The 13,886-nt window shown below is 36.6% G+C and overlaps 1 protein-coding gene across 1 annotated transcript in view; it reads left to right on the top strand.

The window, feature by feature from the left end:
- The window catches only part of LOC118585237 (arylacetamide deacetylase-like 2), a 40,803-nt gene that overhangs the window by 19,141 nt on the left and 7,776 nt on the right, over positions 1 to 13,886 (top strand). Inside the window, exons 2-4 of the mRNA XM_036189488.1 lie at positions 729 to 951; positions 8,032 to 8,101; positions 9,456 to 9,627. Coding sequence (XP_036045381.1) covers positions 729 to 951; positions 8,032 to 8,101; positions 9,456 to 9,627 — 465 coding nt within the window. The remainder of the gene's footprint in view (positions 1 to 728; positions 952 to 8,031; positions 8,102 to 9,455; positions 9,628 to 13,886) is intronic.

Genomic DNA, 13,886 nt, shown 5'->3' with positions numbered 1-13,886 from the left:
CCAATAAGAATGTATTTGGTTACCCCCATGATGTTCAAACCACTGATGCAAGAGTAGGTAAGTCTTGCTAGTCCTACAGTTATTGTAGTTCATGTGGTTCACAGTTGGGTAAAATTGATGATTACTTTCCTTCTCTGGTAATATACATAGCATGTTTAAGCCCAATAAAAGCTAGCAAGTAGGGATGAAGCTTCCAAGTCAATAGAAGCTTAGTATCTCCAAGCATTTATTTATTATTGTTGGACAGATTTATGAATTTACCTGATGAATTCCCTTCTCTCACTCCTTTCTGTGTCTACTGGAATCCATTTTCTCAACAGGTTCCCACCCCCCAGCATTTTCATGGCTTGATTCTTCTGTGCTATCCAATGAGTTTAATAGCATTCCTTGCTTGAGCATTGGGAGGAGATTATTTACTATAGCAAGGGCAACTCATTTAACAGCTATGCAAGAAAATGACTTCCTTCTTATTAACCGCCAATATTTTCTCAAAGGGATAGGATTTTATTGATGCATCTGCCATCCATTATGAATTGTTCATGAACTTAATCTTGTGCTAGTCTGGAGCAGATGAACATATTGAGAATTTCATACTGCCCAAATACTGTTAGAGATAAAATCGGTCCTCTAAAGTGTATCACACTGTTTATTTCTATCATTGCATGAGTGTGTGCAATTTTTGTTATTATAAAATGTTTAATGTTTAAAACTTTGCCTTCTTTTTATAGGCTACATTTTTTGAAAACATAGGTCTTATGAAATATGAAGAACTGTTTTCAATTGTAGCAACAATGTACTTTACAAAACCAGTTTCAGATGAAAACATTACAGTGATTGACACAAACTTTAGTGACATTCCTGTTCGTCTGTACTTGCCAAAAAGGAAATCTGAAAGATGGAGACCAGCTGTAATTCACATTCATGGTGGTGCCTTTGTTTTTGGAAGTTGCAGTAAGTGTGTTTCTGATGTGTGTGTTGTTCATATATTCATATTCAAATAAGTGCTGTGGATTGACAAAGTACTCATCAATATAATGTTGACTTGAGTAATACGTGCTTCTTACGTGAGATACATTGGAATTTATGGGTTATGGCTCATATATTTCATATTGGTAAGTAAAACATCATGGGAAATAAAATTGTTCATTAGGAAAACTTCACTTTTAAATAAATGTTTAGATAGCCAAGATTTGAAAGTATAAAGAATAAACTCTGAATTCAGACTAAAATAACCTAATCATATAAATTTTATGAAACACTGATGTGAACCGGGTACTTTAATTGTTGGATATGAAATAATATATCCACTACTATACTGTTGTTAATATTTGTTCAAGTTATAGATTATGATGCAAAAATTATACAGATGCTTAGAATACAAAGCATAATGTTGTATTAAAGTGATAAAATGAAATAATGCTGAGCAATCAGTTCCCCACTTAAGCCAGAAGAGAGTGTAGTAGCTAAGACACACAGGCAGACACACAGGCATGCACACACACACACACACACACACACACAGAGAGAGAGAGAGAGAGAGAGAGAGAGAAAGAGAGAGAGAGAGAGAGAGAAACAGAGACAGAGACCATTTTAGACTTTTGATGTCTTATGGATTCACGATGTACCAAAATGTTGGGATTTCATACTGTGTACTTAACAGACATAAGAAACAAGTGATAACACCCTTTTCTTCAATGACCCTGTAACTTAATTATTGTATCTAGTACTTTTTCATGAACTGTGGTCATTTTGAGATAAGCAAAAATGAGGGGATTGCCTAGTCTTATTATGACTTCATGTACTATGTTTGGTTGGTATCCATGGGAGGCCTGCTCTTTCCTGAAGGGAAGGAGTAGAAGTGGATCTGGAGGAAAGGAGAGAGGGGAGGGACTGGAAGGAGATGTGGAGGCCCACAAAGGTTTCCTAGTGAGATCTGAGCTTGATTTACCCAGCAGGGCTGCATTAGAGGATGGCTTGACCTTGTGTGGTTACCAGGTGATTGCAAGGGTCTGCACTTGGCTGTGCTGGGGGAGGTCTTTTGCTCCACTCCTTGGCATTCCTATAAATAGCCCTTTACAAGAGACAGAAGGGGCTGGTCGATTAGGATCCAGGCCTTCCTGAGGCTGTCCTGTGTTTCTGTTTCTCTCCTCTCTGTCCTTCTATCTAAATCTCTTATCCTTCACACCTCAAGAGTACACTGGGGTAAAATGTGAGAGCCAATCTCCCAGTTGGCCTCCCACAGATGGCACCCAGATCAGGGACCTTGGACTTGGTGAAAAGAGTGTCAGGGTGCATGGTGGGTGTAAGGCATGCCAATAAGAATTGATAAGGCAATGGTATTTTATTCTCAGGAGTCAAGTTAGGCAGTGGAATGCCAAAGTTGAAATGCGAGACTGCAGTATATATTTCTATCTAGGTTTCTTTCTTTCTCTCTCTTTCTTAATTTCTATCTATAGAAAAATAGTGTAGGAAAAAATTTTGAGTAAGTTAGAAAATAGAAATACTGGGTTAGGAATATAGTTTAAGAAAAAGTTAGGATAAGCAACAAGACAAAGAAACAATGTCCTCAATTACCAACTATAGAGGTATGTGTGCAAGATCCAGGGGAAGAGTCAGAAAAATCTATCAAAGATGAGGGAAAAAATGGGCAGAAAAAGATTCCTGTGGAAACTTTTTGCCTGAAAACAACTTAAAATCAAGCCTTGAGAAGCAGGGTAGAATTTTCCTGAGGCAAATTTGGACAAAACAAAATTTTCTGTTCCACCAGCAAACATCATTACAACACCGTACAATCAAAATTAGTTTCCACTTGACCATGAAGTCAAAGTCAAAGAACAGAAATTTGGGGGAAAAAACTTAATCTTTTTCTCAAAAACTGAAAGCTCTCCTGGGAAAAATAGCAATCTTTCTCTCTAAAAAATTAAAAGCTTTTCAGACCTTTCTTTCTCATATATTTTCTCTTTCTTAAGGGCAAAAAATTAAATACACATGGACAAAATATCTATCTGAATGGGAGAATCACTCATATCTGCCCTAGTATATTTTTTAAAAGTCCCCTGAAACATTGCTAATTCTTACTGTTAATATTGTTTCTCCATTTCTAACCAACAGTCTGGAAGCAATTAGCAAAGGGAGCAAGCACCTGCAAGTTTGAGTGCATCCTGGGGATTCTAGGGTTCCTGTAGTTGTCAAACATCTTCCTCCTCGAGCACGGGGCCAAGGCAGAGGAGGTACAGGACCCAGGAAAACTGCTAGCATAAAAAAGGAGGACCATACAATCAAAGCTGGCAGGAACGCCAACAGTTGCCCGCCTGACTGCAAACCCATGTCAGCAGGAGGGGCTACACAGCATCCAAGGCTGTGAAAAAAAAAAAAATCTTTCTGAAAAAGCTCTCTTTTCTATCAGGGGAAAAGACCTCTCTGAAAAAGTTTTTAGTACAAGTGCTTTCATCTTCCTTCACTGATCTGGAAAAGCAGGGAAGCAAGCCCTGAAGGGTTTTTGCTTCAAGCATGAAGACAGATGTGACCAGTTCCAGGAACAGTGGCAGGTGAAAATTCTAATTAGAGAGGTACACCTGTCAAATGGTAAAAGGAAATCCTAAAGCAAGCTCAGGGAGAACAGAAACTTCCCATGGGGGTGGGGGGCACGCTAGCTTGTAAACAGACCATATGAAGGGAAATTTTCTGCCAGATCCAGAAGGGCAACCTGGGAAATGTAGTGTGGAAAATGTAGTACAAAATGTAACAGCATGATGAAAGAGAAAGGCAGTATGGGAAATGTAGTTTTTCAGTTCAAAATGGCATTATTGCCTGAAAACTACATTTTTTTCTTTTTCAAGCAGTTAGAAAGCTTAATCTTAGCTCTTGAGAACTAAGAACAAGCAAAAAGCTTGCCCCTAAAGAGATAATTAAAGTTCTAATACCACTTGTCAACAAGCCACTTTGAAATCTTTTAGAAAACAAAGGAAAGTGGTCCTTTCACTGGGAAATTGCTTCAACTGTGAAAAAATAAAAAACCTTATAGGATTGAGTTGTGCTTAAGGTACAAGATGAAACATTGGCATCATTAAAAGAACTCATGGTAATCTTAAAAAGCAGCTTTAAAAAATTAAGAAGGGGGAAATACTGTCCTCTTAGACACCAAATGAATCTTGCTGGCTACCCACACTAGTCTCATATCAAAGATGACCTTAACTCCAAATTCAGAAATAAAGCAATACTGAGTTCACTTATAATGGTAACTCATGATTTATGTACTCTCTATCTTGTTGAAAGGAAGTAAGTTAGTTCTGTTAAGAGATTCTAGTGTAAGTTCTGTTAAGAGACTCTTTCTAGATGTTTGCTATAGAGTTTGCTTTTGAAGGTAAGTTAGTTTTGTTAAGAGATCTCTTCTACATATGTGCTAAAATTGCTCTATAGATTTTGCTTTCGATTTAAGCATGTAAAAAGTATAAATATTAAATGTAAAAAGTGTATGTTGACTGTGGATTTGTAAAATGTGTAAATGTTAAATGTAAATTCATAATAGAATTGTTTTTATTATTTCATCAACATCTGTCTAGTCCAGGCAAATTAGATAACATTAATTTTTAAAGAATAAACCAAATAAATTACATTAGAAGCATCTGGAAGTTTTTATTACTGTTTTACCTTCAGATACATTTGAATACTTTTTATGATAGCTTAAAATTGAAGAAGTCATAATTAGGAGAGTTTTTTGTCTTCTTCCTGAAAGCTTCCACTCTTCTTCTGTTTCTGTTTAGAAAGGGGTATCTCACAAAGGAATAAGCCTCCCACAATCACATAATTTTAACAGTGTCTTTATAATTAGCATGGGATTTTGTAGAAACTTTGAAATGATTTGAAATGACTGTTTTCTCCTGGAAATGAAAATAGTCTCTTGAAAATTTCATTGAACATCAGTTAGGAGAGAGTTTTGATCCAGGAAAAGGGCTTGGAGTGGCTAAGACTGCTGTAATCACCTTAGACCCATCCCAATAAGGATATTCCATCTTTATTATCCTTTGCTCCTTTACTGGGAGGTGTGACAGCTATGGAGATTGCTGTGGATGTTTGCCAGCTAGTAGTATGAACCTGGGTCAGAGCTGAGTTAAGCTCTGTATTCCCTCTTGCCAGAGGCTGGTAGGCAAAATAGGCAACTTTCTTCTTGATAACTTCCTGAATGTATGTATATAAAATTAATCAAGAACAATGACCTAAAACAGGCACAGTCTATCTGAGGGGTCTGGGGGGGGGGGCTTTTTCCTATCAAGATGGGGAATTGTGGAGGCCCAAAAAGGTTTCCTAGTGAGGTCTGAGCTTGCTTTATCCAGCAGAGCTGCATTAGAGGATTGCTTGGCCATGTGCATGGTGACTAAGTGATTGGAAAGGGTCTGCACTTGGCTGTGCTGGGGAGGGGTCTTTTGCTCCATCCCTTGGCATTCCTATAAATAGTCCTTCAGAAGAGACAGAAGAGGCCGGTGGATTACAATCCAGGCCCTCCTAAGGTTATCCTGTGTTTCTATCTGTTTCTCTCTCCTCCCCATTCTTCTATCTAAATCTCTTATCCTTAACTCCTCAAGAGTATCCTGGGGTAAAATGTGGGAGCCAGTCTCCCAGCTGGCCTCCCACAAGGAGAAGAGGGAGGGAAAACCATGGTCAGAATGTAAGATATGAGAGAAGAGTAAATGAAAACTACATATAAAATAAATAAAAATACTATTGTGTTCAGCTGGGCAGCCAACTGAGTAAACTTTTTTTCAGATAATTATCATCAGTGTTGTAGGGGTAAAGACATAAATGGATTAAAGAATGCTTTCTAAGTCACACAGTTAGCAAGGGGAGGAAGTAACAGTCTTATCAGCAGAAACCAGGGCATTCAGTCTCATGCTCCTGATGAGTGGGCTATCCATGCTCTAAACTGTTGCTGGAAAATGACCCCTCTCAAAAGCAGTTAGTACCTCGCTTTTACCCCAATGATATTTCTAAATTTCCATCCTGTTTCCAACCTTACCTGCTCCTTCCAGCACAAAAGTCCATATGTCTGGCCTCTCCTAGTCTACTTCTCCTTACCCATTTTGCACTGTCTGAAACTTATGAGCATCTTACTGATCCCTTCTTCACTGCTCTACTGCCATCCTGGGAAAAGATGCGTTGATCTTTTGTCCACGATGTGTCTCTCTGCTTTCCTTGGGATAGTTCCTTCCAAACCATCATCTGATTTATGTTTCTTCCACCTGCAATTGTACCCCCTTTATTGACTCCTAAGTTTGCACTGTCTTTTCTGCCTTAACGTCTGTTGACCCTGGATGTTCTTTCTAGTTATTACCTAGTTGAGCTTTATTTTCAGAGACATGTTTCCATGTCTGTCTCTTTCTCTCCTTTTGATCCTTCTTTGAGCTGTGTAGTCTGAAAGTAATGCCCTTTGCTACATTAACATTCTTTACTGTTAGCTTGTATGAACAAATTTTTCCCTTCTTTGCTTTATCCCTTCATTTGCAACTAAAACAGTAAAAGAAAAGAAAAGCTAAAACCATGTGAGATAAGTTATTGTTTAGATGTTACAAATATTAATATTCCCACATTTAAATATTCCATTTATTGGTTCCACATTTTTCTCTTCTTGTTTCCACTCTAGCCCCCTTGCCATCCTGTTTTCCATCCCTAACTTTGTTGCTGAACTTAAGTTCAATAAATAAATTCAACTGTGAAATGGGCTGCATATCTGGCCATTAGTGGATCATGTGAATTCTGTAACAAATACAACATAGTCTCCTCTCACAGAGTAAACAAGGAAATGAATAAGACCCCAACAGCACAAGACAAGCAAATGTCGCCCAGTAGTGACCACCATGCACTACTTTATACTGTCTTCTAGATCCTACATTTTATGACATGTCCTGATCACAAAATAGTGATCATCTTCTTGTTCCTGTCCACACTATGTAGATTCCTGTTATTTCATTCCTGGCGGTTCCTCATTGTTTCTTCTTTTCTCTTTCCTTCTTTCTCTATCTTTCATAATGAGAAAATATGGCCACATGAATTATTAATAAACATTACTGATATATTGACCACCTACTGATAAATCTTTTGTCAAGTATTGAAGTATAGATCCTCTATTCCTATTTTCTTATATTGCCCATTTTCTGCCTTTGCTCTAACTTTATATTACAACTATATGTGGTTACATATATTTCTTTGAACTTTGAAAATTCTCATAAACTTATTATTTTTCTTACTAAAATTCTTATTTTCTCAGTTTATTTGTTGGTGGTTATTACATATTTATATTTAACATGATGAATGCCAATATATGCATTTTGGGTGAATTAATACATATTGCTATTAATAGAGTCTTGACATTGCTACCTATTAAAAGTTTAATAAAAACATTTTCCTTTTTCTCCTTTTTAATTCTTTTAATTCTATTTAATTCTTAATAACTTAAGTTGATTATAACTCTGTTCCATCCACAGTTAACTTTTTTAAAGAGCTAAAAATGTAAGAACCTGCTATTACTTGATTTTAATAAAAATTAAATTGTCTCTTTGATACAGAAAGACAATATGAAGTTTACTTATATATTAATTAAATGTTCATGACTTTATGTAAATATGTAAGTATTAAGTAAAGGAAAAACTCATTTGCTTTAATTACACTAATAGTGCATCTTGCTTTAAGTAAGTTGATGTCCATTCATTGAAAAGTTTCCTAAAAAATTAACTATAGTAAATCTCTGAATTTGTGAAAATTATAATACTGGCTACAATGATATTTTCACTTAATTCCAGATTTCCTAATTCTTCTACTACTAATATTTTTATGAAATAATGTGGTAATGAGTTATAGAGTATCTTATTTTCCTGAACTCTGACAGAGTTTTGCTCTATATGACAACAAAAGTGGGTATTACAGGATTTCTTTAAAAAAAATCACATTCTACAATTTGAACACATTCGTATGTATTGGTGGGATTCCACTTTTTTCTATTTACAATGCACCAGTTTATATTTATTTCTACTGTTTCAGATATGTCATCCTATGACGACCTGAACAGATGGACAGCAAACAAGCTTAATGCTGTTGTTATGGGAATAAAGTAAGAGAACGATAATACTTCTTACCACAGCCCTAGCACTCACAACACAAGCTAAGCTTTCTCAGGACTACATAACCATCTAAATTTCACAAGTAGCTTATTTTATCTGCAAGTAACATGTATAGAATGTATACTCATTATATGCTTGGGATATTGGGTTTTGACATGGTTATAAAACAGTGTAAAATTAGTGTTGCTCTTGGTTCTAGCATTTTTTGGGGGGGAATTTGAATATTTTAAGACATTATCTAAATAATGTCTTATTATCTCATGACTATTACAAACATTTCCAATAACACACAAAAATATGAGCAAGTGCTTATTATCTTATGAACTATTGTGTCCTCTAAACTGCTGAGACTCCCATCAGGAGGATGAAAAGATTATTGCACAGCTAGACAATTCCATAGTGAAATAGTGTAGAAATAGATTTACAGAATTCTAGACCTCAGACAAAAAATCACCTCAAGGAATTTCATAGTTCAGAGTATATTGGGGGCAGATAGGACATACTAGAAAGATTAGTTCTGTCCTGCTCATAATTACTTATTAATGGAACCAGATGAATTGCTTAAGTTTTGAAAAATATCTAAATTATAATAGTAAAAATTTGTGCCTTTCCTGCAATAATTTTTAGCCAAATTTAACACATAATCATTTTACTAAGCTTTTTAAATGGTGTGATATATTGTACAATGTTTAAGCATTCTACATGATTTTAGGTACTTGCTGTTCCTTACTGTGAAGAGTAATGATATTTGTATGTCATTTTTCATAATATGCTAATTTTCAAATATTTAGGACACATATTAAATATCTGCAAGGACCATGTGATGGATATTGATTAATATAAGCATGTGAATAATTCACAAATTCTAATAGATATTAAGGTGATAGAAATAAAAATGTGATAGCCCAGTTGAGGTGTCCTCCAAAGAGAACACACACACAGACACAGAGAAAAAATGAAAAGACATAATAGTACTTGGTCTTATGAAGCAATTCAAAAATTTGAGTAAAATCCATTGGTACACATAAAATGTTCATAATTCATAATGAGTATGTTGACTTAAATTCTGATGTTCAATTTGTATATGAAATTCTACAATTTTATAAAATTGTAGAATTTGTCTCACTTGTTCCTCCTTAGAACCAATACCTGGAACCCTGAACCCGAATCTATGTCTCACTTTAAGAAAGAAGTTTCCAGTGAGCTTGGGGCTAATTGGTGAGATTCATGATTCAAAGTAAGGCCAAGATATCAGTGAATCTGTTGGTGGCAAGAATGAGAGCTATCTAATTGTACGATTTTAACAAGGGCTTTGTTGTGTTTTTGTTTGATTTTCCTCTAAAGCTACAGACTTGCTCCGCAGTATCCATTCCCAGCTGCCCTTGAAGACTGTATTTTTGTGATCAAGTTCTTTCTCCAGGATAAAGTTCTTGCAGAATATGGAGTAGATACCACTCGAATCTGCATTATGGGAGACAGTTCTGGGGGAACCTTGGCAGCAACTGTGGTTCAACTGGTACGTTGTACATGTATTATATATTTTATAATCCTAACATAAAAGAAGCAGTGTTTTAAGTGTATTTGCAGTACTTTTAAACTGTTATCTGCGAAATTTAACTAAACATGATTATCCATTTTGCATATTACTTTAGATGTGGCTTTAATTGTCTAATGCTAACAAAGGGTTTTACAACCCTACTTATTTTTTAGGGAGGAAGGGCATGGGCATTGAATCCAGGGATATGTGTATTCAGGCAAGGACTCTACCACAGTACTATGCAAACTTCCCTTTTAAACTTACTGTTTCAAAATAGGTTTTTGATAAGATTCCCTGAGGTTCTCTGTAGTTTTTGCAGGTCTTGAACTTGTGAGCATCCTGCCTCAGCAACTCAAGAACCTGGTATTCAAAAAGAGTCACGCTGACCCTGGCTCACCCGGCTAATGTTAGTAAAAAGTTCAAGATCATCTATTAACCACACTGTTCATTACAATAAGGGTTTCTGGGTTCATATTTTACTGATTTTCCATAGATAAACTATTAAAATTATCAATATTTTTGTATCAATGTCATTGATGAGTGTTTAGTTACTGTTTTTCTCTGAGACTAAATATCTGACAAGAAGCAATTTAAGGGAAGAGAGGATATAACAGCCCCTGGTTTGGGGCATTAAGTGCATCATGGCCTTGAAAGCATGACAGTAGGAGTTGTTTTTGGTTGTGATAGTGGGAAAGTAAAGCTGTTTGCTCTCATCTTTCTAGTCTAGAATTCAGAAAGAGATGCTTGCTGATGCTAAGCTTCATTTCTGATTTATCAATCCTCATTTTTCTGAAAACTAAAACTTGTAAGATGATGCCTTCATGTTTAGGGTGACTCTTTCTTTATTCCTTAGTTATTTCCCTCTGAGATACTCTCAGAGACACTCCTAGAAATGTGCTTCAATCCTTTACATGATTTTCTTTTTTTTTTTAAGTGTACATTTTATTTTATTTCCTTCTTTATTTATTATATTTGTGTTTTAATTTTACACATCAGCCATGGGTTCCCCTGTCCTCCCCCCTCCCGCCTCCACCCCCACCTTACTCCATCCCCTCTCCTCCATTCCCATCTCCACCAGGGCCAAGACTCCCCTGGGGATTCATATAAACCTGGTGGATTCAGTACAGGCAGGTCCAGTCCCCTCCTTCAAGGCTGAGCAAAGTGTCCCTGTATAAACCCAAGGTTCCAAACAGCCAGCTCATGCACTAAGAACAGGTCCAGGTCCCATAGCCTGGGTGCCTCCCAAACAGTTCAAGCTATTCAACTGTCTCATTTATACAGAGGGCCTGATCCAGCTGGGGCTCCACAGCTTTTGGTTCATAATTTATGTGTTTCCATTAGTTTGGCTATTTGTCCCTGTGCCTCTCCAATCTTGGTCTCAACAATTCACACTCTTACAATCCCTCCTCTTTCTCAACAATTGGACTCCTGGAGCTCCACCTGGGGCCTGGCCAAAGATCTCTGCATCCACTTCCATCAGTTATTGGATGAGAGTTCCAGCATGACCATTCAGGTGTTTGGCCATCTGATCACCAGACTAGGTCAGATCAGGCTTTCTCTCGACCATTGCCAGCAGTCTACAGAGGACATATCATTGTGGATTTCTGGGGACCTCTCCAGCACTCTGCCTATTCCTGTTCTCATGTAGTCTTCATTTGTCATGGTCTGTTATTCCTTGTTCTTCCTTTCTGTTCTTGATCCAGCTGGGATCTCCTGCTCCCCTAAGCTTTCTTTCCCTCAAACCTTGCCCTTCATTACTCCCATTGTCATCCAGGTTGTTCATGTAGATCTCATCCATTTCTCTGTCATTGGATGATCCCTGTGTCTTTCCTAGGGTCCCGTTTTCTAGGTAGCCTCCCTGGAGTTGTATAGCAGTCTAGTCATCTTTGTTTTACATCTATTATCCTACTATGAGTAAGTACATACCATGTTTGTCCTTCTGAGTCTGGGTTACCTCACTCAGGATGCTTTTTTCTAGATCCATCCATTTACCTGCAAACCTCATGATGTCATTGTTTTTGTCTGCTGAGTAGTACTTCATTGTGTATATGTACCACATTTTCTTTATCCATTCTTCAGTTGAAGGGCATCTAGGTTGTTTTCAGGTTCTGGCTATTACAAACAATGCTGATATGAACATATCTGAGTAAATGCCCTTGTGGTATGATTGAGCATTCCTTGGGTATATGCCCAAGAGTCGTATAGCTGGGTCTTGGGGGAGATGGATTCCCTGTTTTCTAAGGAAGCTCCATATTGATTTCCAAAGTGGCTGTATAAGCTTGTATTCCCACCAGCAGTGGAGGAGAGTTCCCTTTGCTCCACATCCTCTCCAGCATAATCTGTCTTCTGTGTTTTTGATCTTAGCCATTCTGATAGGTGTAAGGTGGTATCTCAGAGTCATTTTGATTTGCATTTCCCTGATAATTAGGGATGTAGAGCAATTACTTAAATGTCTTTCAGCCATTTGAACTTCCTCCGTTGAGAATTCTCTGTTTAGTTCTATAGTCATGATTTTCAACTCAGGAAAGTTGATGTTGACTTGTAACCATGGCAATGTGGCAGACATGCAGATTGTCATGGATAACATTGGACATATATCATGCTTATATAGAATTCCTACTTGAATAAAATTAAGTCACCTCATATTAAAATCCTTGCTGAGCTGAGCTAAATAATCACTGCTCAATAAGTGATATTTTAGAAAGCAATCTCAGTCCAACACATGACTCATATTCCCCCAAATGCTTTTGTGGAACAGAATGAACTTTTTTTATTTCTATGTATTTATTTTGGTTTTTTGAGACAGGGTTTCCCTATGTAGTTTTGGTACCTGTCCTGGATCTTGCTCTGTAGACCAGGTTAGCCTCCAACTCACAGAGATATGCCTGCTCTGTCTCCCAAGTTGTAAGATTTAAAAGGCATATGCCACCATCACCCGGCTCCAAAATGAATATTTTGTATCATTTATATTGCATAGATTGGCTTCCTCTTACAAAGTAGATATAGTCTCAAAGTTTGTATTTATTGAATTTTACTAAATACTTCTATTTTTACCTGAAATTTGCTTCAATCAATAATATGTTTCCTTTTTCAAGACTAGTTAATTCATTTTAAAACAACTATCCATTTGATTATTCAACCATTATGAAATGCCATCTCATATAAGCCTATGAAATATTCAAATTTTTTGAATCCCTTTGACATTCTGTTTAGTGAGGTAATCAGTGTGTGAACAGTGTCTCAGAATTATTTTTAAAGAAGCCTCTAAAGCAAGTCGTAGTTTTTCTAGAAGAAAAGCAAAATATAGATAGACTAGAGTACAAAAGATGTGTCTTCTCGTGCTTTAAAGAAACATTGAAGCCTGATGAGGTTGCTGAGAAGATAAAGACATCTGTTGCCAAGATGGAGGGCTTGAGTTCACCTCAGGTACCCACATGGTATAAATAAAAAATAACTAAATCTGAAAAGTTGTCATCCTCAGGTGGTGGTATATTATTCTTTAATATATCTTCAGAAAAAAAAAAAATACCTGCCACTGTGTGGCCCAAAACTAACAAAGAATTAGAGAGATTAAAAATGTGTCATCTCACTAGGGAGCAGCACTGTGATGCCTTCATATGAATCCTGAAGTTCACAAGATTCCACCAAATCATTTACAAAGATGAGAGGATGATGAATGGGTTAGTTCAATAAAGACGTATGGATAAACAGGCAGATTGGTGACGGCTCAGGAAGTGTCAGAAGTGAAGAAATTTTTAAAAAACTAAAGTGATGAATAAAGACAGACCACTTTCTCCCTAACTGAATAAGCTTTTAGGCATACTGTGGGAAATGATCATTGAAATCAAAGTAAATTGCCTTATGACTTTAAGAAATAATTCTCTTGCCTAGGTGTTAACATGTGCAAACACAAGTGTGCATGATTATGGTCAAATTAATCAATACATACTCAAATAAATGGAATAAGTATTGCCATACTGATAGTCTGTGATTCTGGCTAGTATAGAATCATTAACTGGATACACTTTAATCCTTCAGTTCACTTTTGAAAATTAAGTTTGGCTTATAACTTGAAATAAGATAGGTAAGTACACTGCATGCTAGATAAGGAAACGTAACCTGGAAGGCTTAGGAATATTAAGACTGAGATATCTGTGACCAAATAAGTAATAAATCACTGAAAAGTTAATTCGTTGTATAAAGATGCTGGCCCCCAGCCCTGACAACCTTAGTTCCAT

This window comes from Onychomys torridus, chromosome 6 (assembly GCF_903995425.1).
Source record: "Onychomys torridus chromosome 6, mOncTor1.1, whole genome shotgun sequence".
Lineage (NCBI taxonomy): Eukaryota > Metazoa > Chordata > Mammalia > Rodentia > Cricetidae > Onychomys > Onychomys torridus.
The sequence above is the reverse complement of the archived record's forward strand: the minus strand, read 5'-3'. Positions and strand labels throughout refer to the sequence as shown.